This window comes from Osmerus mordax, chromosome 2 (assembly GCF_038355195.1).
Source record: "Osmerus mordax isolate fOsmMor3 chromosome 2, fOsmMor3.pri, whole genome shotgun sequence".
Classification (NCBI taxonomy): Eukaryota; Metazoa; Chordata; class Actinopteri; order Osmeriformes; family Osmeridae; genus Osmerus; species Osmerus mordax.
Genome location: NC_090051.1, coordinates 19,637,074 through 19,663,114, shown reverse-complemented (window position 1 = coordinate 19,663,114; position 26,041 = coordinate 19,637,074). Strand labels below are relative to the sequence as shown.

Sequence of the window (26,041 nt, the reverse complement as noted above, 5' to 3'; positions counted from 1 at the left end):
AACATTTATCCCTCACTAGAGGGATGGTTAGAAATACAGATGAAGACAAGCTTGTCATGGTTTCACTGAGTTGACTTGCTATTCTGACATTTATCAATGCAATGCCATGAAACTTGCAGAGAGTTGGATGATGTGCTAAGGTCATTGAGAATATCCAAAAAATGCAACATGATGGCAGAGTTAAGTGAACCAATTATGCACGATCTGCACTTATCACCATGAGTTTTCATGATTCCTCGTGCATAATCATCATGATTTGATTAATAATATGCAAGAGTCTATGGTATCAAGTGATATGCTTTCTGATTAATGACATGTTTGAAACTAATTTCATTATGAATGAAAGGATTGGGAAATATCTGTGTGGAGTCAAATATTCCCCCTTTTGGATGACCTGATCTATTAATCGAATACAATCAACATAATTGAAGCAGAATTCATTTTAAAGTATAGTCGGCATCTTTGATATGACTCCAAGCTCTAATTCAGAACAATTACAATGAATAATTAACACTCACATTATGGATGACCTCATTGCAGTTCAGTGAATAATAAATTTTGTTAAAAGACAATTTAACATAATTACAGATAATTCACAAAGAGGATCATATTTTACAATCGGGTATTGCGTCAAAAAAAATCATTTATGAGGAGAACTCACATAAAGACCTGATACATCTTAATAATTAAGAGGTCTGCCCAAATTAATGCCTGCAAGTGCAGCTAGCAGAGAGTACAATGACCCTTAAATGTTGGACAAGACTGATGTTAATACCCTTAACTCGCCTAAAGTTCATTACTTTGCGCTGATGAGGCTCAGTACAGTACTGGGCCCGTTCCTCGCTGAGCGCAGCGAACTGTGCGTGGAGGCTAAACGGAGCCCTTCTCTCTTTGATGAAGAGCGAGCCTCCGCTCGCCCTCAGACAGAGCCTCTCTCTCCAGCCGAGGCCTGCTGAGGTCTGGTCTCCTGACAAAACACACTGCAGATCCTCAGATCTCTTCTAAACCAAGCTTTTCTAAAGCAAATATGTGAAGCACATGCATAGACACACACACACAAAAAAAACATTGATGAATCACTGTTTCTCAGTCGAAGGCCCCCGGGGTGTCAGGGAAAGTTTTGAAAGACAGTGAGGAGCGGCCCACTGGGCTTCAGTGCACACCCATCAGAGGTGGCTGTGTATTGGGATGACAGTGTGTAACTGTGTGACATTGTTAAGGGGCCACAGTGTAAAGTTGGACCCTGCGGCCTGTAGTTAATTACAGCAAAGTCCCCTGAGCGGTGACCAGCAGTAACTCAAACAGGGCTTTCAGCCACAGACAGTCATCCCGAGCAATTGGGATTCAGGAAAACTATAGGAGATATCAAAATGACAGAGTACATCACCAACCAAAGCATAACCCCTGCTTTTGAAGAGACCCTTGACTGCTGTGCAGCATTCACCCAATTGGGATCCTGGTGGCAACAACAATGTTATGATGTTGCTGGGGTGAGAGATTATACTTGAGGCAAAGTCGTAAAGCCTGTAGTTTAAGCTGACGGTAAAAATATGGAGGTCACATAATTAAGGCAACATGCAGGGATAACAGCAGACAGTTTCAACGGCTCCATCCATCATAGCTGGCGGGTCATTTATAAACCCTTAATACTAAAGACGCAGCAACCTCAACATTGACCCGTTGTGATTATCTTTGGCAGCCTCTGTGCAGCAGGGTTTGAGTGTGAAACCAATTACAAAGAAGATCAATTCAAAGAGTGTATTGCCCCCACCTACAGAAGGGCAACTTTATGTTTTACTACACAATGTAAATGATGCTTCTAGGCAAAGTATGCCTCTGTGGGTTTAATAGGCTTTCATAATATAAGCAAACTGAACAAGCCGCAGCCCCTGGGATGAGACAGTGCCCTGATGATGTTGTCAGGCAAACTTTCTTAGAGCAGTCTATAATAACACTACCCATTGCTTTGTATCTCACAACTACATTTACATTTAGTCATTTAGCAGACGCTCTTATCCAGAGCGACTTACAGTAAGTACCGGGACATTCCCCCAAGGCAAGTAGGGTGAAGTGTCTTGCCCAAGGACACAGCGTCAGTTGGCATGACCGGGAATCGAACTGGCAACCTTCGGATTACTAGCCCGATTCCCTCACCGCTCAGCCACCTGACTCCCCAATGACATAGTCGATGGTTTCTCCGGTAGAGCTTACGCTGCCTCCCTCCTCGTCCAGCAGCTCTGTGCCCTGTTCCAGAGCGCCCCACCATCTCTATCACCATGTGTTCACCACAGAGGCCACCACGTAGGGTAGACACAGAGCGCACTCCTCCATCTTTCAATGGCTCTGAAGAAAAGCTGCCGCGTCCTTGCTGGGAGGAGCAGCCCATACTCCACCTGTCAATTAAAGGGCCGGTCTGAAGGGAGGAGAACGTCTGAGAAGGATGGGGGAATGAGTTTGGAATGGGCCTTGTACTACTTCAGTAAACATGACAGCAGTGACCTTTTATCCTCTGCATGCCTCTGGATTATTGCTGTGTGTTAGCTGTTATGAGTCACACACTGTTGGTTTGGGGAGGAGAGGGAAGTGGGCGGGAGGCAGTGGGTGTGGAGGTAGGTGACTGGGATATGCTTTCAAATCGAAGGAACCACCAGGACAAGAAACTAATATGATAATTTCTTATATAATTTCGTATAATTATAATTATATAATGTGGCGTTGTTGTCGAAAACAAACCAAAGGCGGGTTAGGATGCAGTTGATTTCCATGTGTGTGAAAATCTGTTCTATAGGATTATTAGCATGCAGGCCACTGTGGCAAAGAGCTCAGAGTGTGCCGCTCCAAATAGGATTGATTATGCGAGTCTCAATTCATTAATATTCCGTTGTGATCCTCAGAACCATGGTGTTGGTGGTCAACGAATGGCCAGCCATTGATTAGTAATTAAGACCCCCCTCTCAGTCTTTAATGAGCTAAACAGGAGAGGAATCTGTAGGCTTGTTATTTCTCTCATTTCTCAGAGCACATGTACTGCTTCTCTGAGTACTGGGATATGGATTACTGCCAAACACTGGAAATACGTTCATGCTACGCTGTGTGCATGAGCAGATCAGCAAACATGGGGAGAATCATGGTGATTCACACTAATAGAGTCTGTGCTATTGACAATAATCTTTGAGATGATGACCTGTTCCACCCCCCCCCCCCCCCCCCCCCGCCCCCCCCCCCACACACACACACACACACACAGACACACTCTTAGTTTTGCATTCCAGCTGCTGCTGGTCCATGGGGTGACGGTGGGGGTGATGTGGGATGTTTGTATTATTTCTGGTCTTGGCACAGAAGTGACGGTGCCCTCTCACTGTGGTGGCGATAACACGCAGGCAGGGGTGTTTGCATGCGTGGGCCAGCGTTCTCCGTCAGATACAGCAGAGATCATGTCTGGCTCCACATGAAGAGACATGACTCTGTGGGGGTGGGATGGCACAAACAGGTGCTAAATGCGTGGTAAACAGCAGTTTAGCAACATGAGTGTGAGGTCTAAATCAGGGAAGTCTTACATTTGATTCGATTTTTAATGCCTAGTATCTAAGGCAACATAAGTAGCCCCGTGGTACAATACTGACAGCTGCAAAGCCAACCTGGGTGTTACTGTTCTGCATTTCTCATCCTCTTCAACCAAGCCAACAGTTGTTGAACAAGGATGCAGACATTCAAAAATTCTAAACACATTCTGTTATCTAGTATAGTTTGGCAAGGAAGTGTCCGAAATATGGACTTAATTATAACATGAATAATAATAGCCCACACTTTGCCATTTTGCTGGACCTGATAAATAACCAACACGCACAAGTGAAATTCACATCCAAACAGGAGTGTCTCAGGTTTCCTGTGTGGGTAGTCTGTGGAGCCCCTCGGCAGACTGCGTGTCTCCTGCAGTCTGCCAGACAGCAGAGAGCAGCAGTGCTGAGGCCAGCCCTACCCTGACACTGATGAAGTGATGAAGAGTGGCAGCGTACCCCGGAGGAGCATGGGTGCCTGAAGCCATGCATCTAAGTGCTGCTCGCCCAGCCCCATTTCCTCCTCCTCTGGTGCCCTCCTCTCATCTCGTGACATTCACCTCTCCTGACAGAAGCCAATCAAAATAACATTTACTTATTTATGCATCCTTCCAGGAAAGGCATATGTTCTAAAGATTTTACTTTCCTGGAAAAAAAAAGACTCATACAAGCATTCTGACATTGTGCATGCCATTGCCATAGTTAAAGGTTACAGTCTGTGTTTTACATAGCTGTTTTGAAGAAGTGGGCATATCATTGCTATGGGCACTGTGTGGCACATTTTAACAAGCCTATTTGGATGCGTATGAGGCTCGATAAGTTCCCTCATGGATCAAGGATTACAGTTATAGGTTTACACTAAAGCTTTCTTTAATGGAATCTGAATAACAGAATTCTACTTTCCTATAACAAGATGAGCCGAGCTTTTAAATGAGGATTTCTCAGATGAATATTTCATGCTAAACACTTAAGTTGGTGGGTCAGAATGAGTAACATCTGACAGCATAGAGCAAGTACAGAAGTCCTAGGTTTCGTTAGAGAACTACTGATTGATAGTGTACTCTGTCTGGTGTTCAGAAGTCACAATCAAGAATGTGTGAAGTCAAAAGAATACATATGGTAAAAATAAAACGGAACATTTTCCATCACACACTGATCATTCTGATACAGCCATGTTTGTTAGTTATCAGCGTGACTGTTCTCCACACGTTCCAGCATAATCACCATGCAGTTGCCGTGACGCCATTATGGGAGATTTGTGGATATTCCCCTCTGCGTTCCTGTCAAATGCATCTTACAGGAGGCTACTGTATGAAAAATGACTTTGCTTAGCTGCAAATGTCTGCAGGATTTAACATATTGCTCTCCACTGAATAATAGTATTGCCATCTAAATGTATTTGGAAGATGCTTTTGCAGCCCACCTAGAGGCACTTACTCAACAGATTTCACTCATTTCTCACAGCCCACACATTGTACATCAAAGAGGTGATGCATGTTTTCACATGACGGACAATAGTAAAATGCAGTCTTTTTACACAGCATTCACAATGAAAAGTCTTGAATACAATTCAATATCCAACAAAAGGGGTTTGGCTTAGTCGTGCAGAAATCTTTTGTAAAAGACTTGGAGGTGGGATGTTTGTGTTCTGAGAGAGCAAGGGAGAGAGAGAGAGAGAGAGAGAGAGAGAGAGAGAGAGAGAGAGAGAGAGAGAGAGAGAGAGAGCGCGCAAGAACAAGAATGAGTTAGATCAACAGAGAAAGACAAGGACAGAGTGAGTGAGAGAGAGGTATGAAGAGGGAGAGAAAGAGACAGACTAAGCTCATTGTTCTTGAGAAGCACTGCTCCAACCCTGTGGACTAATCTGAGAGAACCCAGCTTCTCATCACACTAGAGAAAGCCCCACTGAATCAAGGCCACAGCTTGGCATATGGTTCACACTCTCCCTGAATTCCCAGCGTTAACAGAGGGGCAACTGAAGCAAATCCATTCCAAGCAGAAGCACAATGTGGTTTAAGTTAGACACAAAATCTGAGGAAAGGAGCACCCATCCAGGCAGGCTGAGCCAGAGAAAACACTCTATTTAGGATTTCTCTCAAATAAATCATACAGTGAAATACTGTACATTCCTCCTAGCCTGTGACTGGGCACTGACAAGTTGGCTCTGTAGGCTGACATCATTTTCACCTCCATCCTCTTCTCTCCCTCCTCCTGATGAGAGCAGCTGCTGCCCACACAGCAGAGTCTGCTGACTGATATCAGCACTCATTAAACCCTAACTAGCTGAAGTTCACTTGGTGGAGAGAGAAATGGAACGTTAGAGAGGAGCTGTGGGTTCTATAATGCAAGGTTCTTAAATGGGAAGATCCTCTCTCGTCAGTGGACGAGTCGTGATGAGGAGAGTCAATGCGGGGGGTTAAGTCAGGATCATACAGACAGTAGAGTAAAGCCTGCAAGCAGATTTAATATCTCAGGCTGGACCTCTCCACGCTGTAAGTCTGCAGGGAAATGCTCTGTGGGCGTAAAACCAACCAAAAGGGGTTGATTTTATATTTCCCTTCGAATGACTAAGCACATGTCACACAACTAGCTAATTGAAATTGTTAGCTGATTTAAAGAGGATTTGCTATTATTTTGTCTGTCTCATAGAAAAACAATGACTGTTTTGTGACAGTGTCTATTAGCAATCCTAAAAAAAAACAAATTCACTACAGGTCTTTGTAAGAGACTGACCGTCATTATCTGTTTATTTAGATAATGAGTCGTACGGTATGCAGTGATTTGTGATTTAGTGTATACTCCTATGCAATACTACATATTAATTTAACTTGCATTAATATAATATGTAAATAATGGTGGTCCTTTGATTTGGTTGTTTTAAGGTGGTCATAAGAACAATTATATATTATATATAATTGTTCTTAAGTAAAGTAAGTACAAATATACATTTAAGTAAAAGTAATTCAGAGACAACATAGTAAGTGTCTTAGTAGAACTCTCATGTAGTACAAACCCTATTCAACCATCAGAAATTACTCACCATCAAACTTTTTATGTCGGGATACAAAGGTGCTTCGCAATTCGTGACTAGTTTCATCTATGAGATTCTCATACTCCAGCTTGCTCTGCTGGCCGAACTTGTCTTCCATTTCAGGGGTGCAGCAGGTGTTGCTCTGGGGACACACACGGAGGTGCTCACCTGCAGACAAACCAAACGTTACTCTGTCATTTAGAGAACAAATGACACATCTGTGACACACATAGATGTAGCTACTGTATGGACAGCGCCATTCTCCTCATACGCCTTGGAATGACAAACAGGTAAAACCATGGTGATGCTGTGCTAAAGCAGATATTTTAATAATCTGCATTGCAAGATAATTGCATCGAAAAAGACTCGATGACGGCCTGGTTCATCTTTCTCTTTATAAAGTGGATCAGCAATGTTTCCTCAAAAAAGATAATAGGACTTCTGGTCAGGTTTTGCTTTTGACAATCTGGTAATTTTGTGCTGTCTGTAACTTGAACATAGATTTACAACTCCACAGATTCTACATAAGCCATATGTATCTGTTGAACATGATAGGACCAGTTAAATAACAGCTTCTTAATACAATGTGCTGTTGAAACTTTCTTTCTTTGTACCTATTACATAATTTAATTAAAGATCTCATAATTGTATGACTGCCAAAAATGTTTCAAGTGGGGACCAGACTCACTCCATCTGTTGATAATAATGATGGTCATAATGGTCATTTTCTGAAATACATTGTTAGTCCTAGTGTGCAGATGAAAATAAATACTTTATATTTAAATATCATATCTCTATAAGATATGATGCACAAACTGTCCATAGTCACAGAGCAGGACCTCGAAAGCAATATGGCTGATGCAATTTCAGACATTGTGAAAGCTTGTCTTTGCTCTTTCTTACACTCCCTCCCTCCCTCCCTCCCTCCCTCTCTCTCTCTCTCTCTCTCTCTCTCTCTCTCTCTCACACACACACACACACACACACACACACACACACACACACACACACACACACACACACACACACACACACACACACACACACACACACACACACACACACACACACAGGGACATCATAATGTGTGTCAAAGTCATTCCCACTCCCCATGCAATTGCTCGATTCTCCCAACTTTCTGCCAGCTCTCTATGTAGCTTGCATACAAACAAAATTTAATTACAATTGCCAGCAGTCTAGAGATGAAATTCATGCCAGGCTTTATTTATCACTAGAGGATAAATATGTGGGTTTTACTGCTGTTTCTAATTGTTTTCTCCTACTGGAAGAGAAATCAGAAACCTTAATGGAACAGCCTATATTTACAGTAAATGGAAGAATCATCTCACAAGCACGTTTCTGTGCTTGGTTTTCATGAGGAAATTGTGTTCAGTTGTGATTTATATTCCGTAACATTTGGAATCTCATCTTCAATATCAATAGTTCTCTCCCTCTGCTTACTTTTCTCTTTATCAAAATTCCTTCCGCTTTAATATTGAGAAATATTTGTATACATTAATAGTACAGTAGGTATCATATTCTATAAGTCATCACTTTGAAGTCAGTGAAGAGAGAACAGACTGAAATGTCATCTAGGAAATATAATCTCACACAAAATCACATTATAACTGATGACATTCAGGAAATACTGAAGAAAATCACAAGTTAATGATCCACATCGTCCCATGTTGCTGAACAACGTTCCAGTGCCACATAACACTGACTCGGCTTATCTCTGTGCTTTTCGGCCTACAACTGAATTAAACGAACAAATGTCATCTGATCACATGGGGACAATATTAAGACAATAATTTGCAACTTGATATACGTTCACACAAAATCTTACTTTCCAAAAAAGCTCTCGTTCTATTGAACAGAAAGTCCCAGCATCTGCCAACAGTATACAGGTATTTTAATTTCCTTCAATCCCCTTCTATTGATGATATGCATTCATTCATCCCCATACAGTGCATCCCTCTAATTCTCTCCAGTTCTCTGTGTGTGTATGTTGTCTGTGGAATTCAGAGGTGTAGAGATGTACCCTCAGTAGTGCAACAGAGGGGACTAATAATGTCATTATTTTAAGTAGGACTGGCTGAGAAAATCGCTGTCGTGGTGTGAAACTGCACAGAGTTGAATTGCAGCCAGAAGACAATCAGGATGTAAGAGATAGGTATTGGCAGAGCTTTCACTTTTATTTTAAGGTCCTATTTATCATTTGTTCATCATCCTTGACAGGTGAAATCACTCACGTTGAGGAAATTGCTCTTGATTTGAAATTGGCTCTCTTTTCTTCCTTTCCCTGATCATAACGGATAAAGCTTTAATGTCTCCCGTCAGAAAGTTTGGGTGTAACTCTGTTTGTGGACATGCAAGGGATCGAAGGTTAGTGGGAGGTCCCATTGGCCACGTGTCTAAGCACTGCTCTCCATCAGAGGTGTCACACTGAAAGAGCTCTTCACATAACCCCGCCTTGTGTTCCTGTAGTCTCAACAGAGCAAAACATCACTTAAAATGAGTCTGTCGTACATCAACATCCCAGAAGAGGCTTTCAGAGACCTAAGCACTCAGCCAAGGTGCTGTGTCCTTTTACGGGCCAAGGTTACAACAGCACAGTGGACTCCCATGATCCAACATGATGTGGACAGTGTATTACAGGATATAAACTCTCCATGAGTAGAGAGGAGAGAGGCCACAACAACAAAACAACAACCATAGTATGTAGACAAGGCCTTTGTTTGCCTCTGGCATATGTATGTTACTGAGGTGATTGTCACCTGAAGGTGTTTGTTATCCTGAGTTTCCCCAACTGCAGGAGCTGAGGTGGATGATATTTCCTGCTAATATCCTGGTCTCAAAGCTAGCCTCTGGTGAAACATTCAGTATTAAGATGGGGCTGAGAGGGAAATAAAGAGTTGTGTCCCAACGCAACCTCCCTGCATCGGGATTGGTACTTTCCACTATCACAACCTCCCTGCATCGGGATTGGTACTTTCCACTATCACAACCTCCCTGCATCGGGATTGGTACTTTCCACTATCACAACCGTTGCTGGTTACATTTCCCTGAAGATGAGGTGGGAGATAGTATCACATGCCGGCTGTATCTTCACACTGTTTAGGAAATGAAATCAATCTTGCAAATCATTACAGTAATTAACAATATGGTTAGCAAAGAACAGTTTCACAGACAGTGAGTTGTATGGGCAATAACTGTGTTTAATTCCTTCTGGGAGGTAAAAACAATGTGCAAGTCCAACACGCTTCTCGCTATATTACTGAATCATACGGGGGGCGGGGTGCAGGGGGGTGTTACAGAGGAAATAAGGGTGACTTCTGCATGCATTCAGTGTTTTATCAATTGCTATGTATATGAGTCGCAATTATTTTCTATCACTCCATCGTGTCTGCTCTGGCAGAGGGTCAGCCAGATCACCTCTCCTGTTTTCACTGCAGATGAAGCTCCTCCACAAATTTAACACAGTGGGGATTTATATTCCTTGCACTCCCAGAGTTTGTCTTAACTGTGCGTACGCAAATTCAGATGATCGTGGCTTTATTCATACGATTTTACCTGAGACTGCAGCCAAACATTCAAGCTTCACAAATAAGAGAGCCCCATCGTCGTGATTGAAGTGGCTGACCTCCCAGTCTGTTAGTCTTGTGAGAGTCCAGTGATTACCGTCAATGTCTTTGTTCGAATATCTTAAGAAAATTACTGAGTGAGTAGGAAAGAGAGGTGAGGTTATCATGTTGTTGTTATACATAACGTTGTTATATGAGCTAAACTCCAACTCTCTAACACCAGGGCTCGGAGTAAGAGAGATAGAAACTCCATTCATTTTGAATACTTTAATAGAAGACAATCAGACGATTTGTATTGTTTTTAAAATTTTCAAATATGTATTTGTAAATGTAATATGATTTTGTTTATATACTATATATTAACTACAAACATGTTTGCCAAAACTCCCCTTTAGGGACGACAGGTATAAGCCCACTTTGGTCATAAAAGGCTTATATTTCCATGCCAGTCAAAGGTAGGTCAACTCTCAGAAGTATTCCTCAGTGTACCTGGCTGAAGAGACCCACGGCATATGTTCTCTGCCATCTGCTTCCTCCCAGGCAATTTGTGACAAACTTTGAAAGACCGGATATCTCATCCTCTATCTCCAAGAACAAAAACAAACAAACTTTGGAAAGTGTCGGGCATCATTGTGTAAGGATCTGTCAATCCAAATGGCCACCAGAGTTCCCTTAGATAGCAACGGTGTCCATCTGTTTTCACCTAAGTTAATCCCACACAAACACTGTGTACACAGGGTAAAGATATCCTTGTTTAGCATTCCGAACATTGATTGAATCTACCCACTCACCTCCTTATTAATATTCAAACCATGGCCAAAAGGTTATGCTAGAATTATGGCCCCACATTGATCTGTTCCAGGGGAGGACTGGAGTTTGAGACCCCCTACGGGTACTGTTTACACCTCTTCAGCAAGAACTGAGTTTAATTTTGCAGCTCATGAATGTCGAGGCAAATGCTAGGGTAAATAAACAGCATTTACTGTGGCACATTATTCATGAACATTACAAAGACAGAAAAAGTTTCCCTGCCATAAAAACGAAGTGCTGTGCTAATAACTTCCAGGTTCTCTCTTTGACTTATAATGTGCCCTCTAAGTCACTATAAAATATTACACTATTTTCAATCAAATTGACTGAGGTCGATTTGAAGAAAACTCAGATTTGAGGGAACTCAAAACCTTCCTCAAGGATATTTGAAAGTTGCCATCTGTGTTTTCCTAACGATCAAGTGTTCACACTTAAAAGTATACCCAACAAGAAATATTATGTTTTAGGAATAACCCACATTGCTGCTGAAGACGGAAGCTGCATCAGTCAAAACTGAACACAATTCCCACAGCATTCTGGGTCATGTCAGAAGTCCAAATGAAAAAGTTGCCCTGTGTTTTTAAATAACTTTAGATGCTGATAGGGGAGCGTGTGTGCCCTTGCATAAACGAGGACAGTTTCAAAAAATGTCTGACTGATGAAAAGTCTAGATATGATGAAAGCAGCACAGAACAGGCATGATGATACACATTCTCCAGAGAGTTAACAGAGGAGTTAAAGGAGGAATAATGTACTTATCTTTTTATCTAACAACGTCAAGTGGAGGAGGAGGATGGGACATTTCACATAAATGCAACGTCCATGCTATTAATTCATTGCGAAGGAAACAACGGCATAAATGTTATTGTTTCAGGACATTCATCAAAACTAATATCAAATATTTTTCATTCTAAATTTAAAACAGCTGGTGGGACAAAAAAAACAGGACACACATTGAGACAAGGAAACGCTGTTTCAATGATGATTTACCATATTCTCAGTGGAGACTTTGAAATACCTTGTGGGAATGTCTCTGACAGTAAAATGCTGTTTCGGGAGCATTCCTGTCTGCCATAGACATGGAATAGCTGTTCACTGGTATTTGAGCGTTTCGTTTTCAGAGTATGTTTTGCAGATGAACTTACTTGAACATCATATCAGATCCCTCAGCTATGGAGTCATTTGAAGTTGAAGGCAAGGCTGTGTAAAAATACCTTCTAGAGAAGGTCCTTGGAAAATGCTTAGAGAGACTTTGGATGTAACAAAGAGCTTTTCTGATTCCAATTCCTAAACCATCAAGCATTGAGAACACGAATGAAATACTGGCACTCTCCTTCCAAACCTTTCCAGATAAACCCCTATGGAATACCCAAACACTATGTACACTACAGTGTGGAATGACAAGCAGCGCATAATCAACAGAAGTACTAGTCCATGTCTGGCTTTTATATTTATTGAAAAGAATGTCATAAAAAGACGGTCTGTGGAATGAGGAGCCTGCCGTCAAGATTTGCTCTCCATGGGCAGGGTACCTGGAACGCCCCTGAGAACCACCGATGGCGACGACCGAGGGAGCAGCAACCGAGGGAGCGACTAGCAAGGGAACGACTAGCGAGGGAGTGAATCTCTCGTGCGTCAACTTGCTAACTGGAGCATGGCAGAGGAGTCCAGGTAGCAGCTGGTGGCTGAGAGAAGAGTAGCACTGCCCTAAGGGCTGCACTGATCATTACCTTTCACTCCTCATTTACAGCTTAGTTCAGCGATGCTGGCTATTATCAGCACTGATGTCTCGTTCCAGTGCCAGTGCCCTCTACCCAGCAGCCAACTGGGTTGAGAGAGGACGCAGGCCGCTCAATATACTACACCTCCCCCTACGCCCCCCCCCCACACACACACACACACACCTCACTGCCCCTTCCCAGGAGCAGTGTAAAGGCAAACATCTCCTCCAGTTGCACATCATGTCTAGTCAGATGTTGTCAACAGGACCGGAATGGCAGACGCACAGCTATAGATAGATCCAACGACAGCGATGAGGCATTCAAGGGAGCTTTGTTTTTCGATGGCTCACTGTTTTGACAGGCAGATGGGGTATAGGAAGCTATATGAGTGCATCGCTGCTGAAACACAAGGCCAGGCCTTTGTTCTGTTGATCTACTGATCTTTAGAGTGCTCTGAAGTAAAACATCCGTGGTCTCTTTCTTTCTTTTTTTGCTTGAAAAGTAGAATTCACTCTAGAAGCTGTTTACTTGCCCTATATGCAGCACTTTTCTTGACACAATGGTGTCGATTATGTCTTAAATCCGTTCACAATATCAACATCTTTCCAATAATCATTATCAACATATGTATAGTAGCAGTGTTGTATATGCTTACATTACGATTGACAGCTTCAGGATACAGTTTAATTTGATGGATTTGACAGATTTCTATAGATTTAATCAATTCCCAATCAATGTACCGAATACAAAAAACATAGAAACATGGTCTGAAATGTGTGCAAACTTATGATGACTTAAAAAACAAATTTAATTATCAATATCTCACAATGAATAATTGCTCACAAGAACCAGGAGTATTTCCGAATTTCGTATTAATGCAGATCCCTCTTAGATGAGATTATCAAACATTAATGCTGCTGCCATGGGCGTGTTTAGCTCATTATTGCCTGGCACCTTGACTATGTGACAATCTTCTCGAGATAACACACAGACAGAGTTATCTGGTTGGCAAGTGTAAATGAAATAATAATCAAAAAGAAATTGTGTAAAACCTCACCAGTTACACAAACTAAAAAGAAGAAAATTATCAGTGAAATTACTTTTTTTTCACACACAAGAAAAGACATAACATGATAATGGTTAAGGACTAATCTCAATTTAAACCACCATCAAATTCAGTCAACTATAACAAATACAAATCTGTCACTGACTTTAAAGACATCAGAAGACAAAAGCTAAAAATGTCTAATCACGTCATCAACAAAGACAGCTCGCTCTCTACTAAAATAAATCATGACAGCTTAATGGAGCACAAATTATTGGCGCTCTCGTCTCTAAAGATATCTTCCTTCAGTGGGCTGAATTATTTTGTCATATAATTCTGTAGTATCCACACAGATAAGAGGAGACAAACACCTGGCAATGAGAAGACTTGTCAAATCAGACATTTCTAATATCTGTGAAGCACTGTGAAGCACTGAGCAGCATGTTATTGTAAATCACGGTCTTGACTAGGTGTATGACAGATGGGAAAAATGGTCTGACAGATAAAATAACAAAGTCGCAAATTGAGGAACCAACCAAAACTTTTTTCGAATAAAATCCCTAATTATACAAATGACAAAAACAATGAAAAACAAAGAAGAGGTGAGCTCTATCCCTTTGCCAACTCAGTATCTTAAACAAATAATATTGAACTGCCAGGTCTCCCTGTAGGAGACTTCTTGTCTGGTTTGACTGACTGCTCAGATATTCAGTTTTCTCCCTGAGCCTCTGCAACACTTGCACAGTCTGTCGTGGTTTCTCCTGTTTCAAGAGGGAACGCCTGTTGAGATAGCCCATCATGCAGCCATTTCAGTATTCATGAGCGTGATTAATGGCATGGAGATAGAGGGGGCATTTGAGAAATCCACTCTGGCACCGGAAAATAATAGATGAGTGTTTGGGGTCCTGGCTTTCTGATGGTGCTTCCTGCATTTGTGTCACAGCAGGGGATACCCACATCCAATCAACAGGCTATATAGGACCACACCACCACTGCTATTAACCACAACACTTACGATCGCACGTCAGTCCCAACAGTCCAATTAAAGCCAAATTGCATCACAGGCATTTCATGTTGTCTTGACATTGAAATGCAGTAGGTGGTCTCAGAAGCAAGGTGAGCCTTTTCTAGCACCTCACCTACAAAGGCACCTGCAAAAACCTGTGACTGACACCTGCAAGATCTTGATAATGTGATAACGACGCGTCACAGTAATCCTAACTTGCAGAATCACAAGGCCATTCTCTATGTGCAGCCACATTTAGACCATTTAATCCATTCCATCCCATTACAAGTGGGAGGTGGACCCGCACATTACACGCCTCAACAGAGATCATTTGCCTGGTTGTGTATGCTGCCAAGGAAACACATAAAATATAGGAACGTTATTTCTGTCTCGTTGCATGGCCGGCAATAAGCAGGCTGGGCATGAAATGATAGGGTTGAATGAGGATAGGGTTGTCGGGGGTTCACACAGCACACGTACTCGGAAGACACCAGGGGTCTGTGACTCACCTTCCAAATCGCCTCATCTCATCTCAGACATTGGGTAATTCACTGACTGGAACCTGAGATGGATCTCTCCCAAGCTCGCAAGTGGGGCTAGTCTTTCACCCGGGCAGTGACGATCTTTGGTTAGAGAGGCCAGTATGTAATGAACTCACTGACAGTAAATTTAAATACACCTAGCCAAGACTTGTAGTAGACTAGGAGGACCGCTGGCCATTTTTAGCTGTGCTGACAGACCCTCTGACTTAGGGCGCAGTCAGAGTGGGGGGACAGGTTCAGTCCTTCTCAGTTCCTAAGCCCTGGCCACAGTAGCTGCTGACAGCCCAGACCAGGGCCTCTTCAGAATGCAGAGGCCAGGATCCCTGGTATTACTGTATACCAACTGGGCCATCAGGCCCTGACTGCAACACTCCTGTCCATTTTGCTGACACCACTTTTGACAATCCCCCTGACCTAGCTCCTTCTGTCTCACTGACCACACACTAATAAAACTGAAGTCGGCGCAGCCAATCATGGGTGATAAAACAAAATTGTGTGGTGAATGCAGCGAGGCAAAGCCACGTGCATTTGCAGTTTGTTGTTAAAATTGGCATAAATTGCTGACTGAATTATTTTGAAGAATTCACTTGGAGATGCAATATACATGGCGGACAATAATATTGTCTGTATATATGTTGTCCGTATATATTTCAAATGTTATTTGCCAAGAGTAACAGGCTACATACCGTCAGAAGATTGTGAAAAACGGAAGAAAAGAGAAAGTTGATGATATGAAACACAACCAGATGTTTCAATCTATAGGGATTAGAAGAGAATACCAGTGTCTTCCCCCGACATCGATGTCTGACATCACCAGCCTCTAGGGCACCTGACTTCAAACACACGCATGACACACCCTTCTCTCTTTGACCACAATTAGAGGCTGATAGGTCTCCTCTGCAGGAAAGGACCAGGAGCTAGCCTCCTTAATGCATCGTGCGGCCATCTTGTGTCCTTTCATCTTAACTGCATCAGTTAATAAAACATTTGATATACGGTACTTCAAAAGTAAGGCATGAAGGCTGTATACTACTAACACTTGTATGTGGATCCTGACAATTACACTGAACTGATTATATTGCTCCCAAGTCGGTAAAATATACCTCCATAGGTGTTGGTCATCACCAAACACACACTAAAAGCATGTTTAATGCGGTTGATAAACCCTGTCATGGCTATCCTTTCCAACAGTCAGGGTTTACTGCTGTGGATTTGATCCAAGAACAGCCACACAGTGGCGTTATTCAGAGTGAGTCTGAGTTTTTCATTCATTTGAGATTAGAAGCAAGCACATGAACATCCATGCAGTGCCTCTGGAGGATGTCATCGGCTAGTCATGTATCCCAGCTATGAACAGGTGTGCTTGTTATAAAATATGCAGCCTTTTACCTGTGGCAGGTTTCCTGGTCTACTCACTGAATAACAGGATTTGAGGTTCTATGACACGAATGGGTTGGACAAACAAAGCACATTATACTCATTTCAGAAAGTCAAACAACAAATTAATTGGATCCAAATCCACCTGTACTCTACAACATAGGCCTATATGTTTTCTACTTTCAACGGCCCTTCCAAAATCTAATGTTAGACCACTGGTAAATGGGCCACGCAGACAGCAGATTTTGTCAATGTGTCAACTGTGTTGAGGAACCGAAACCATTTTTATTGTATTAATTATCTAGAAGACACGGCAGACGACACAGAGACCTCTACTGGACATTGTTCTTCCAAAGAACTGACGCTGCCTATTTGCATATTAAACAGAACATCTAATAGTGATCAGGCTACCCAAGATTAGCTTTAAATAGACGTTTACAGAGAGCAAACGACTAGTCATTGTCTGATTTGTCAGTCTAATCTAATTAGTAGGGAGTCGGTACTGTATTGTGAGGAAAAAGTGTACCCTACAGCTTTTCACAAGTAAATGTACTGAATAAAATCCACAAACATTTCAGACATTAGAACAGTTATAAAAAATATTGAAATATAATTCTTAATCGTTTAGAATATGTAATAGGATTCTCTATTACGTGAACATACCCCACATTTTTGACCAGTTATAAAATAAACTATGTTGACTTATTTCGAACAATATCATTGTAGCCTATAACTTGCAGTATTAGATAGGGCTTGAAGTTATCCATCCACATTTTAACTCCAAAGGTATTTCTATCAGAATATCTATCCTATGTCAAGTCTATGCTGTAGATGACCAATGAGTAAACCGTCTGTTAAATTCCATCCTTACCTGATATCTCCTGGAGTGGAACATGTGCAAAGCTGAAGCCTTTAACAACACAGGCGTCCCTAACCTCACTACAGTTTCGGGTTTTGAGATCGGCTTTTGCTGCAAGTGAAAGCACCGATAAAGTGCAAATGATTGTTTGAATTCTCAGCATCTTGCACTTCTGTGACAAATCCTTCTGATCTTCTGCAGATTCCCGTTGCAGTAGATCCGCAGGTAAAAACAGAACGTATAGAGGTTTCCACTTTCTACAACTGTCTACCAGCACATATTTTGCACTGAAATTCTGTATGCGATTTGGCAACCAATAGTGATTCTCCCGTTTCCGCAGAAAACACAAGTGCGGGAGGACAGGTGCCACATGGGTCCAGAAAGAGAAAAAGGCTCCAAGCGTGTTCACTCAACTTCACTCTCAAGGAGGCTGAGGAGAAAGTCGAAACGCTGGGGATAGAGGACCGCAAGTGCTCAGACCTGAATCGGAGAAGCAGAGCGCGCGAGAAAATACGGAGTGGAATTCCAACTCTTCTCACAATAGACTACGAATGCATCACCTTGTCCAGAGACGTCCTGAAAACAAACCTAATTACCATGACAAGAATATTAGCATGTTAAAGCCATACTTGATCAAAACAAAAAAGACTATGACTCCTACTGACTGAGGAAAAACATTTTGTTTCTGTTTTTTCTTCTTCCTGGAATTATATAGGAATAGTATTGCAGGTCTGCATAGATGAATAGACTGCTGTTCTGAGTCTTTCCTCTCTCATGGTATATTGATCTTTGACCATCTTGATCCTAGGCCGACCAAGAGTGGATTAACATGGTGACATGAGAGGCAGAATGCTACACTTTGACCTCCATAGACTTCCAGGGAAATGTTCTAAATGTTCTGAGAAAGGTGTGAAGAGCAACAGTTCGACTTGACTAGCTCACAGAACTATCTTCAAGGGATGGTTGTAGTTTCCAGGTAAACTGGGTCAAAAGGAATATGGTGAATTAGTTGTCTTTTTCTGAGCTAAGCATGGCAAAATGGCCCATGCCGTCAAGGCATAAATATTACCTTTGCCTCCCCACATATTGCATAAGACACATTACTTATTTAACTCACAAGGGACGCATCCCCCCGGCTTATTTTCAAGGCCCAGTAAAGGACTTTAAATCTCTAATTTGAATGTGAACGCTGCATGTGTCTGGGAATTTCCAAAAGCTAAGCCTCGTCTGAGAAAACACTAACCCTATACTTAGAAAACAAAAACATCAAGACTAAAGGGTGTCTGATAATGCTAGATATCTCATTTCCTTTCACTGATTCTAGTCTTAAAGGTTTGTTTGATAGTGACTGGGATCCAAGAGATTGGAAGAGATGACACATGGACATGTACTTTATTTTTGTCAATAAGATATTAAAGATTTTTTCAGAGAAAAAAAAGTGTGTAGGTGATATGACTTAAGCTTACTTCAGTCTACTAAGCTAAAGCCAATTTTTTTAAATTGATGCATAGTAAATCTCTTCCTTGCAAATGTCTGTGAAAATTGTCACATGTACCCCTGCCTTGGCCAGAGGCTTCCACTACATACAGTAGGGTATTTTCAAAGTTCTGATGAATATGTCAGATTGGCATGGTATTAACTGAAAAAACATCCCACTTTTGAGGTTCTGGCCACATTTTCTCTTTTGAAGGCATCTTTTTCGTTCCCATATTTCCCTTCTTACTTGATTATTTCTCTACATAGAGTTAGTGGAAAAGTACGGTCAAAAAGGTCCCAGACATTCTAAGAATGCCTGAAGCAAGAGAAGACTTTGAATACATTACAGTGCACACTGCTCCCTCACTTAAGCAATTGCTCATTGTGTCAGAGACAAACATGTCTTTGGGGTATTCACGAAGCTGACTGGGAGAAATTAATCTTCTGAATAATGAAAAAAGAAACACAACAGTTACAGTATGCAAATAGAGCAACCAGTAAATACTGTCTTCATTTTACCCTTGACAGGCTCCGCCAGACAATAATACCACCATTTAACAGTCAAGCGACAAAAGGGATTTAATTGTCAAAGATATAACACAAAAAAGGACAGGTTTGCAATTGACATCTTTAACAAGGCCTTTAAATCATTACTCTTCCTGATCTCTCACAAAGCAAAGCTCCAAATCTTCCCCGGGGCCTGTCAACTGAGAAAGTCCTCATTAGCATTCTCTTAACAGGGGATTGCAGACTAATCTGAATGTGGACCACCCTGCACAGGGAATTCTACCTGACAGAGCTAGCCTGTGACCTGCTAGAACACAGCCAGGCAGAAGTGATGATGCTGGGTAGATTAGCACAGAGAGATAGGTGCTCTAGTGTTTGACCATTTAATCTCTTAAACAAAGACTCTCTTGATCATGCAAATCTCAAATATCTTCATTGGGAACTTTATAGGGATCTTCAAGATGACATACCCTTACTATCTCATGAAATGTACCATTTGTATTCCATTTGTGACATTCCATCACTAAATCACAAAAAAGTATTATCTTACAGCAATACATGAAAGTAAAACAACTGCCAAAGTTAAAACTCATCCATACCAGAATGCTGCAATCTTTTTTCTACAATCTCCATCCCTAGAATCTACTGTTACTATGTCCACCCCCACAATCTGTTGTTCAGGTCTTGCTGACTCATTCGCTGCAAGCCCATCCAAATTAGTTTAGGATTCAAGTTGACATCATGGTCATTTGAAGGGGTGCCACATATCAGACTGTCAAACATTAACAGAATATTACATTCCTTTGGGCATGAGAGTGAGAACAGTAACTTTTTGGATTAATCGATATTTATCATTCTGCCTAATACCAACAAGCAATAATATTGTCGTTTATTTAAAATTCAAATATTTACGTGTGTGGAAATGTATTTGAGAATGACACAAAACACAGGTTTTGACCATATACATTTTCAAAATTATTTATAACATTGCACAAAACATGCTCATAGATCTAATGGCAGTATCATCCTTTTGCCAAGGTATTTTTCTTTTCTGAAAGTAAATGTTGTGAGTCCTGTTGTGCGAGATCTACACAGCATACTGCCATGCTGCAGGTTAATAAGGAAGAATGACCTCCGCATTAAGTTTAGGGTATTTTCAAATGCTGAGAATGAATGGCAGCAGTGGATCATCAACCACAGAGTGAGATTGCTGTAAAAATCGATTGGATGGGTCTGCTTTATATACAGTGTCACTTTCAGCACAGTGTGTCAAACCATTTCCACAGCAAGGATTCATCCAGTGACCTGCAAAGGGTCATGGACAGGTGTTGTGAAGTGGATTCAGACATTGTTGGCATGTTAACAGGTTCTCTGTTCTGTTTGTTTAAGACAAGATCAAAGAAAGAATTCTGATCCTGCAGCCGTTTTCTGTTTCCCTTCATGATACAACCCTGAACTGCTGTGCCATCATTTCCCACAGTTGTGTTAAGTTAATGGATATTAGACATTCAAACGGTGGCCTGTTCTTTGTCTGGACTTTAGATTTTCATGAAAGTTTAAAAGAGAGGCTCAACATGCTGACAGTTTCAATTGCCTGAACCTTTGAGCTGAGTAAAAATCTTCTTCATGGTTAATTTAGCACTGTAGTTTCTAACAACACACTACCATGAATCAAAGCATTTTGGTTAAGACTGGGAATATGGAACACCATAATAAATATATTTAGAATAAAATATCATATGGTTTGTATTCAAATTGGACACTTATTCCAAATGTCAGATGAATTGACAAAGACATGCCCTAAGCTGATATTTTGATGTTTGTAATTTGCTTGGAGTAAGCAAAAGCTGTGTGTATTTTAGATTGTGTGTAACGTTGTATTCATATTTAAATGTCAAGACAATAAACTTTACATTGTGCAAATCAATAGGCTTTAGGGCATGATTAGCTTTATCCCTCTTCTCTCCTTCACACTGTTCATTGCTTTAAAAGCAATGTAGATTCTGTAGGCTTAGTTGGTTTTGAAATGCACAGTCAGCATGGCTTGATTCTCACTCAAGAGGGGATGATTGACAATGATTAAGAATGTGACATTCTGCAGCGAAGGCTCAATGGTAATTTGAAGTCAATTTAGAATTAGATTTATGATATGGGTGACTATTAGCAAACTGTTCATGACTATAAAGTGGAAGAAAAAACTATTGCCCATATGTCATCGTAATGCATCGCAAGTAAAGTAAGCAAATCAGGTTCACTCAAAATGAAGTTCGAGTGGATGACAGAAATAAAAGGTATTATGAATGTTATGTATAATGTTATATGACAACACTCTAGATTTCATGCCAGCAATGTCCACTTCTGTGCATCGCTGAGTATGGAAAGTCACCAATTTCACCCTAACAATACCAAGCATAACTTTAGTGGTTCTGTGGTTATTACCTAATAGGCAGCAGTAAAGTTTATGAGACTTGAGGATCAGAAGGGCAGAGCCCAGCTCTGCCTAGACCTGGAGAGAGAAGATCAAGGCCCAGCTCTGTGGCAGCAGACGACAATCCTCTGCAAACGGATGCACACGCAACTCAGCAAGCTGTCCTGTCCTCTAGAAGAAGATATGGTTTGTTCTCAATCCTGCAGCACACAGTAACTAGATCCAAAATAGCATTTACAATGCCTTCAAAGACCCGGTGCAGAAGGGTAAGATAAAGCTGAAGGTACGGAATGTTCATTGAGTTACCCCCCAGGGTTTTATTCTTCAGACTCCTTCAGACCAGTGGGGCATCTGTGTTTGTTGCTCAGACATGAACAGAAACAGGTTGGCTCAATACAACCCAATTAGAACCACAGCATTACTCAAATCAAAAGCTCTCTCATCTTAAGAATCTGAATGGGAGACAACGTGTGGTAATAATGCGTCCAGTTGTTCTGCTGCCAGCAGGAACCCACAGTGTGACACGCCCCCTGCCCACCGCTTGAATACTAACAGACAGCAATTATTTTGGCTCAGATGCAATCAATTCTAATCTAAATCCAGTGGTCAATCAATTTCCAATGGTATAACCTGCAGAAGACAGTGAGAGGATCAGGTTGGCATCGCTCCTAGCATCTGCTTGCACTCTCTCTCACACACACGCACACACGCACAAACAGAGACAGACACTTTGCGCCATGCTCCATGCTGTCCTTCAGGCTGGGCTGAGCACCACCCTGGCAGTGGGGGAGGTAAATAACACAGCTGGGACAAACAAAGCCAGTCCTGACACCCTCTCTGGCTTCTCGCTGGTTTAATCCGCCTCTAGGTACAGTACCTGCCAGACACAATAATGACTTGGAGCTTTCCGGGAGGCCTGGAAGATGTTCTGAAAATATATTGCATGTCGAATTACCAGAGAGACTAATGCATTGAACACCTGATGAAATATAAACAGTGATAAGGGAAGATGGATGGTACAGAGAACGGACACTGAAGAACAACATCCAAAACGGTCAAGATTATTGTAGTACAAACCTGTGTGGTGAGCTGTATTGCTGGCCTCTTCAACTGACAAGCGGAAATTGTTGTGTAGCCTATACAAATTCTGTGTGAAGATTTTCCAAAACACAACCAAAGTAAAGTACACATTAGACAATCTTTTAGCACATTCCCAATTTGCATTTATTTTCTTGAGAAATCAACTGGCTGGATTTGCTGACGCTCGAAACATTGTATCATCTATACATTTTTAAATCAGTCCAAAGGAACTCTCCCTCTCATTTGCTTTACCCTCATTTGATTTACTCTGTGATCCATTAACTAGCTTTAAACCCAGCAGGAGACAAGGTCCCCCTTGCTCCACCTCTGCAGTAGACAGGGAGTGAGCAGTCTTTCCTTCCCTACAAGAACTGTCAGAGGAACTGTGTGTGTGCAAGCAAGGACAGACATGCTTTGTACCAGACGAGATTTCAAAGTGCTGAAGCATTCCTGTGGAATTATTAATATTACCATTATTCGCCGCTTTTTTTTTGTTGCAGCGTCACTGTTCAAACAATATGTTTCTGGTGCATTAGGTGACAGTCCCATTTGGAAACCCAGGGAAATAAAATCAAACAGATGTGAACAAGTAAAGAGTGGACTGTTATACTTCTGATTAAAGAGAATTTCCATCAAGGAAGTGACACGCTCGGTGAATGCAGGGCTGCCAGCGTGTCAGAGACCGAGCACCTCTGAGACCCCAAGTCTAATTTGCCTCAAACCTAAAGGCAGATAATAGTGCTTATTTGACAGCTAGCCAATTCCCAGTTTCCCTCATCAAGAACACATCCAATTTAAAATGTCTGCAACATGAATGAAAAACCTTTAAACAAAAGAAAAGAAAGATTACGTCGAAAACCTCACAAATTCTTGATTCTGTCAGACATGTTTGGAAGCACTGTCTTGTGTTCTGTCAGTGGTCAGACATTTTAATTGGCGAGACCAAAAAAAACGGCCCATATAGTATTTCTTTGCATTTGTAGGATATAAAAATGGGACGATATTTTATTCAGAAGTCACAAACTGATTCAGACCCAGACAACAAAGCAATACAAAAGCAATCAGATTTCCACATGTTTATTCATGCAGTGAATTGAGGCCAAAGGCTTTGCATTCGGAAGTATTGTGGCACTTTTTAAACATATGCTTTTCTATCTTTGGCTAAACACCCCTGCATCTAAGTGCAGGGCTGTCAAGTTGTACTGTGGCACGACTGATCTTTTCGTCCTGATTTGTTGACTCACATTTATCCAACTGTTTATTATGTTTCCATCAGTCGTCCCTTTGCTTGACTAAAACTTAAATAGCTCTCAACGTTATGTAATTGAGAGTTCAGGGGCAAAAACAACCATTGTAGGACATTACAAAACAACCCAGGACACAGTAAACAAAAGACAATCGATAATCTTTCTCAGTGCTGAAAAGCATAATCAAGCATTCTACACTTTAAATAGAGCACAAGGCTGTTGCAAAGAAAGGCATTCTGGAAAAAAAGAGCACGTTTTCACGTAAAGTTGGTGGTTGTGCCGGTAATGTATCACTGGATACAGTTTAATAGGTATAAAACTGCTTGTGAATTGTACTTCGGCTATTTTAATCAGTTTTACTCTCAATAGTAAAGAGTGTGAGGAAAAAATGATCTGGAATGGTTACCTCTTGTTGATGTTTTTGGAAACTCTTAATGACCGCACCAAACCTATGGTCCAAAGGCAGGGATATGAGTGCCTCATCGGGCTTGTTAGAGCTGGTAGCTGAATGATGTGTACTTGCTCTATCCATGCTCCATTACCAATAGGATCCTGCCAGCTGCATGGAAGCTGCAGCTCATTAATTCAGAGGCTGTAATACTGTCGGGGAGAGAGAGGTTATGTCACACCACCTCTCTCTTTATAGAACAACACAAACAGTGCTTCTGGAAACGCACAGGTTAACAGATATGCCCTTCTAGTAGACCTCTTCAGCATCAAACACTTGCGGCACACAACATTTATCACACATAGTACCCTGGAACACTTTGTTTCTTAATGATAACTTGTATTTTACCAGAACACAATGCTTTGTTTATGTTGCATCAGTTGTCTCTGTTCCTGGAAAAAGTGATAAAAAACTGTTCTGGGCACCCAAAGGGGCTCCAGTTTCAGGTCATCCACAGATTCATCAACACTGATATACTGTATAACCTGAAAATCTATATATTTTTTATAACCCCTCACATTTCTATTGTTTGTTTTCCTCTTTGGCATCCCTTAGCGTATTAATATAGCATTTTCTACATGCAAAACTCTGGACTACACTTAAATATGCTGTCAGACTCTGACTCTTCCAGGCATCTAGTGCTAAACATGGAGAGTGATGGCAGAGATCCATGGAACAGCAGTAGAAACAGGTAACCTTCAGAGCAGCCATCACAGTCGCTGACCCAATCCACTGTGATGGCTGTCTCTCTGGAGGACAACACACTGAACTCCTTCCAGCATTCAATCTGACAGCAATGCCAAGTTCCTTGTCAAAACTGTCTGGGAACAGTAAGCCTTGTCTCACACCTTTTGGAAAACTCCCTGGGACCACACAACTTGAAACACGAGTCACTCCTTCACTGGGTGCTGTTGTTGTGAAATTGGTCAGAAGTGAACTAAAGCACATACGACTGTGTCCCAACCTAACACAAACAGGTCAAACCAAGTGGACTTGCCATTGCTAATTTAAATAAATTAGCACTGGCAATTTAACTAAATACAGGTTGTTGCCAAGCCATATGGGGGTGGTGTAAAGGTGATGTGGATTGAAATAGATAACTATATCATAAGAAAATATCGCCTCATTTCCCTGATGACCTCTCTGTAATAGCACTGCCTGCTGATGTCTGTCTAAATGGGGTTCATCTGCGCTGTCATGTTCGACATTGCCTTCAGGAGAACAAGTGTCAATTTGACGTTCAGACAAGTGGGGTCAAACCGTCAATTCACCGCAGCGAAGGAGGATGATTGCTCGCAGCTTTACTTGATAAACTTTACT

At 41.5% G+C, this 26,041-nt stretch overlaps 1 protein-coding gene across 1 annotated transcript in view; it reads right to left on the bottom strand.

The window, feature by feature from the left end:
- The window catches only part of LOC136962898 (glypican-6-like), a 52,896-nt gene extending 35,140 nt beyond the window's left edge, over nt 1-17,756 (bottom strand). Inside the window, exons 1-2 of the mRNA XM_067256803.1 lie at nt 17,548-17,756; nt 6,601-6,759 (exon numbers count right to left, since the gene is read on the bottom strand). Coding sequence (XP_067112904.1) covers nt 6,601-6,759; nt 17,548-17,698 — 310 coding nt within the window. The 5' untranslated portion in view covers nt 17,699-17,756. The remainder of the gene's footprint in view (nt 1-6,600; nt 6,760-17,547) is intronic.
- Between the last annotated feature and the right edge of the window lie 8,285 nt (nt 17,757-26,041).